At 38.2% G+C, this 5,377-nt stretch overlaps 2 protein-coding genes across 2 annotated transcripts; both read left to right on the top strand.

Annotated features, from left to right (window-relative positions):
• Nucleotides 1-635: 635 nt before the first annotated feature.
• Nucleotides 636-1,086, top strand: CBG27401 (the record flags this gene model as incomplete). The annotated part of the gene is made up of 2 exons (XM_045238762.1): nt 636-787; nt 1,029-1,086. The coding sequence occupies 2 exons, from the start codon at nt 636-638 to the stop codon at nt 1,084-1,086; spliced, it is 210 nt and encodes a 69-aa protein (XP_045099768.1).
• A 1,725-nt stretch (nt 1,087-2,811) lies between these two features.
• On the top strand, nt 2,812-5,377 carry CBG16384 (the record flags this gene model as incomplete). Its single annotated transcript, XM_002643594.1, has 6 exons — nt 2,812-3,284; nt 3,475-3,661; nt 3,739-4,488; nt 4,531-4,692; nt 5,156-5,272; nt 5,321-5,377. The coding sequence occupies 6 exons, from the start codon at nt 2,812-2,814 to the stop codon at nt 5,375-5,377; spliced, it is 1,746 nt and encodes a 581-aa protein (XP_002643640.1).

The following is a 5,377-nucleotide window of genomic DNA, read 5'->3' as shown; positions in this document are numbered from 1 at the left end:
TTTCCAATTTTCATTTCGAACTTAAGAAAAATTTTGAGTTGTACAAAACTGGAAAGTATTCATTGCTGACCAAAATCAAAACCGGTTGCAAACTTTTTTTCTCGAAAAAAAATTTAATCAAACAAGTTCTGGAACATTTTACGAAATTTTGTCATTGGGCTAATTAAATCAGTCATTTTTTCCGTCAGATGACGTAACTGGTCTGATTGCTAGAAGTCCTTGATACCTCTTGGGCACTAAAACAACAATAAAACGGTCTGTGTTGTCACCAAGGTGTCTTTTTTATATTTCGGAGGGAAAAACTGCATTAAGAACAAAACCAAATGACATCTTATTTTCTTATTTTTGTGACCACCCGACCCCCGTCAATTAATTGGATACGGTACTTGTTCGTCCCGTTCCTCTCCATAAAAAATGATTCGCTGAACATCATAAAATTGAATGGACTAAGAAACGATGAGGTGTTGAGATCAGCTGCTACTATTTCCTTCTTTTTTGATGAAACATCGTAAAAGAAATCTTTCACCTGCACGTCGTTGCCTCAAACTGCCGTCATTTTTCTCAACATTCTAATTCCAATGTTTAATTCCTCAACTTTTACACTATTCCAGAAAGCCGCCAAAACGCGTCAAAAAATGGAGAACGCCCAGGCTCGTCGCCAACGCCATATACAGCTCATTGAGCAACTTTGCAAAGAAGAAAATAATGGGGAGGAGAAAAATACCACGACCGAGACCAAGAAGGAAGAATTCGAGGAACCACCACCACGTCCGCCAACTAGACGATGGTAAGTGCCCCGCGGAAATTAGTTGTTTTACGTATGACGAGATGATGTGTGACAAAAAGTATATGCGAGATGGATGGTTAGAACTAAAAGGGTCAAGTAAAACAACAAATTCTGAATTGAATTTTGAATTAATACTGAAACGACGTTAGTTTTTGATATAGGAAAAGATGAAACAACTTATATCACAAACTATAGCAAACTCAAAAGTATGACATATGTGCAATAATTATATGTATTTTAGCATGTTCTACCGCGAGGACACAGATGTTGCAAAAATTCTCCGCTCCAAACAACTATAATCGGCCCCGGATCTCATCTACGTGCCACTCAAGATGCCAAAACTACAACAAATCATAGACACATTTTCTCCTCGATTTGGTCGCTTTTTATTCTCATTCCAAAGGCCTATCACCCATTCTGCATTTTCTTCTTAATCTCGATTTTCTTATCTTAATGTGAATCTGAAGCCGGCTCTGGTTAAATTTCAAATATCAAACGAAACCCATAAAACCTAACTTAAAAAATATTCCCTCATTTTCTATCATTCTCATGTTTTTAAAGTAACATCATAATCGTAAGAAAACATCATACAACAAATCCCCGTTTTTCTAATTTCCCAACTGTTTTCGTATCTCTGCAATTTTGCGTTTTCGTGTAGATTTTCCTTTTTTGATAACTGTGATTTTAAAAAGTGTTTCGGTATGATCCCTATCACATTAATTCTACAAAAAGCCTCCTATTATTTTACATTCTCTCTTTATTTGATTCCTTCCTTTCTACATGCTTTATCATTAATTTTCAAAAAATAGTTTGAGCAATATAATCTATGCCCTTAAAATGATTTTCAAATAGAACTTCAAGAAAAGTTTTGTACATTGATGATGATATGAAGCAGGTGGAGTTTGTATGCATCCAGACAAGGTATAACACAGAGAACGAAAATCTTATTCTAGAACGAATAATGTGCTGTGTGCAGTTTTTTCTCGGAAACAATTCAAATTTTATGAAAATCTATGAATACGCGGATTAGGTAGTATGGTTTTGGCAGTATGGTCGCAACTGATAACGGACCACATATTAGAACTACATATAATGTTCTAATATTCGAAGAGCAACTATAAAAGCAGACAAAAGAATATTTTTCTTGAGAAACGTGAACTCGCAATGAATAGATCTTAGGTACAGCGCCGCTACCGGCTGCCGACATGCACATGCTCAGCGCGATTTCGTTCTCCGAACTGTTCCCCAAAATTTTAGTTGTCTCGCCTCCTTTATGGGGTTATTCAGAGAGAAGCAAATCAGGCTTGTTCACACGGCCAGCGATTAAGGAGCCCAAAAATTGAAGGCGCATGGAGTTCCCTGCTTGGGTCTCGCTTAGACTGGTCGTGTAGCTCCACGAGGATAAGACACGGCCTAGAAAACCTCAGCAATCGGCCCCAGCAAATTGCTGGTTTTCTGCATAAAGAAAAAATAAGCAATTTGCTGATTTGCTTCTCTCTGAATAACCCCATTAAATAAATATAAAACATTTCCTTTCTTCAATTCAATAAATGGGGATCGCTCTGCGATCCCAAAAAAGCCTTCAGGTAAATTTCAGAACCATTTAGTACAATTTCGTAAGTTTTCGTTTCTCAATCTCTGATTGACGAATTTGGAATTTTGAAAACTCATATCTTTTCCACTATTCCGATAAATTCTTATCATGTTTACCTCTTCCTCCCTGCATCATTTGAATAAATCCACCTGGTGATTCCGCCGATATATGCCCCATATCTGTCAATTAGTCACCTCGATTTGTGTCATTCGATTCTATCACGTATGATCATACATTCATATTCAGAATTTGAATATAATTTCTCATTCTGGTTTTTCAGTTCTATTGAAAATGTCATTATTAATAAAGAAGTATTAAAAGTAAACATCTCAATTTATTTGAATATGTAAATGATTGCTTCGATATTTTGACTTCTAGTTCTGACTTTTTTACAACACATCTAATTATTTTTAATAAAATTACAGTGAGCATGTCGGAGGACACCTACCGTAGTTCCATAACTTCTCGACCATCATTTAACAGACTTTCTACATCCAGCACTCAGAACTATGGAACCCCAGGATCTGGAAGCCGTGTTCTCAAAATCGTCACTGAGATGTCGTCGTCATCAGTAGCCAGTGGCCTCTCTCCATACGGCCAGAATGCTGCTTCAACAATTCGTGACAACCGTGAACGTGAGAAAAAAGAGATTATGGAGTTGAACGACCGTCTTGCTGGATACATTGAAAAGGGCCGATTCTTGGAAGGTCAGAACAGAAGGTTGGAAGCTGATTTGCGAATGCTTCAAGGAAGATTTGGAAAGAGAACTGGATCTGTCAAGGTGATGTATGAGCTAGAGATCACAACTGCACAGACAGTTGTTAAACAGACGGAAAAAGACAAGGAAGCAGCTGGAAAAGAAATTAGACAGTTACAAGATCAATTGGATGAGTTCCGTAAAAAGTGAGTAGTAAGAATGTTTCACATTATAACCTTTTATTGTTTTTCAAAAATTTCGATACTTGAATGTTAATATCGAATAACTTGAATGTTAATATCGAATAAGTCCTGTTTTTGTCTAACGCAACTAACTGTCTGACTTGTTTTCTTATGACTCAACTTCCATTTTTTGGACTCAAATTATGTTTTTCAGGTGGGCGGAAGCCAACAGCGGACGTGCTGAGGATCGCCTAAAAATTGATGAGCTTCTCGTAACTTTTTCCGAACTTGAAGCCGAAATCAACCTTCTAAAAAGACGTATTGCCCTTCTGGATGAAGAAATCGCTTGGCTCAGAAAAGAAAATGCTAGACTCCAAGCTGAACTTCAACGTGTTCGAGTTGTGAGTTCAATCCAGCATAATTTAGACCCTTATTTTCCAAAATGTCAGTCTACTTGTTACTCATCCGAATATTTCAGCAACTTGACCAAGAGACTCTTCTTCGCATTGACAACCAGAACAGAGTAAAAACTTTGTTAGAAGAGATTGACTTCATGAGAAGAGGATTCGACTCTGAACTGAAAGACCTCCAAGCAATGGCTGTTCGTGATACCACTAACGAGAACAGGGAAATCTTTAAGAACGAGTTGGCCAACGCGATTCGTGATATCCGTGCCGAGTATGATCAAATGATGAACGGAAGCAAGAACGAGTGTGAGTCCTGGTACCAATTGAGAGTTCAAGAGATCAACACTCAATCGAATAGACAAAATGCTGAGAACAATTACCAAAAGGAAGAGGTCAAGAGACTTCGTAACCAGATTTCAGAGCTCCGCGGAAAGCTTTCCGACCTTGAAGCTAGAAACATTCTGCTGGAGAAACAAATTGAGGACCTTAACTATCAACTTGAAGATGACCAGAGATCTTATGAGGCCGCCCTCAACGATAAGGATGCTCAGATCCGCAAACTCCGTGAGGAATGCCAAGCTCTTATGGTGGACCTTCAAATGTTACTGGATGCGAAGCAGAACCTGGATGGAGAGATTAAAGTATACCGACAGATTCTAGATGGGCCAGATACAGAGGGATTGAAACAGTTGGTTGAGCGTGTTGTTCGTACTTCGGCTATCACTGAAGTAGCGGATACTGAAACCATGAGAGTGATCAAAGGAGAACATTCGAGTAAAAAATCTTATCAAAGATCTGCGAAGGGCAACGTGAGCATTGAGGTAAAATTTTTGCTTCGTTTTTTTACAAATTTAATGTTCAAGGAATCCTGTGCTGATGGGAAATTTGTGATCCTTCGAAACACTAACACATCCAAAGAAGAGCCCCTTGGTGACTGGAAACTGAAAAGAAAAATCGATGGGAAACGCGAGATCGTCTTTACATTCCCTTCCGATTATATTCTTCAACCGTCTAAAACTGTCAAGGTATGTCACCTTTTGCATTATGCGGATTTCTTAGTTGTCCAAGAAACTTAAACCTGTCCAGCATAAAACATTTTTGAATTGGTTTTTTTTTGGAGAAGAGATGTGTTGTTGTCTCTATTCTTGCGTCGAAATGATAATCTAATGCGTCGATTGTGTTTGGGTGTGGCAAGGTCATTCGACTACTTTTTCGTAATTACGGGCCGAGGGGTCGGGCGATGGGAGGATGATAAAAAATAGAACAAGTGATAAACAACAACGCCAATACTAAGAGGAAAAATGAAAAAAAAACACTTGGTCTTTGTATAAGGCAGCATTTAAATATTTTGACCCGAGTCTAAACAATCTAATGAAAAATCAGTATCCAGAAAGAACTGATAAATCTGGAGGTTACGTCAAAAGACAAATAAATCAAAAATTCTCATTTGAAACTGGTTTTGAAGCATTAAGTACCAACCGTTTTTAGATTTTCGCCCGTGGACACGGTGTGGCCAGTCTTCCAGATACTCTTGTTTTTGAAGGAGAAGATAATTTTGGCGTTGGAGCAAACATTCAAACTATTTTGTACAATAATAAAGGAGAGGTACGATTTGTCCTTTTTGAGACCAAGCTTGATAATTAAACGTTGCAGAAGCGCGCCACTGAAAGTCAACGTCAAAGCCAACAGACAACGACGTCTCAAAGCTAG

The sequence above is a fragment of the Caenorhabditis briggsae genome (genome assembly GCF_000004555.2).
Source record: "Caenorhabditis briggsae complete genome, chrX, whole genome shotgun sequence".
NCBI classification, from domain to species: Eukaryota; Metazoa; Nematoda; class Chromadorea; order Rhabditida; family Rhabditidae; genus Caenorhabditis; species Caenorhabditis briggsae.
This window is presented reverse-complemented; position numbering and strand designations above follow the sequence as displayed.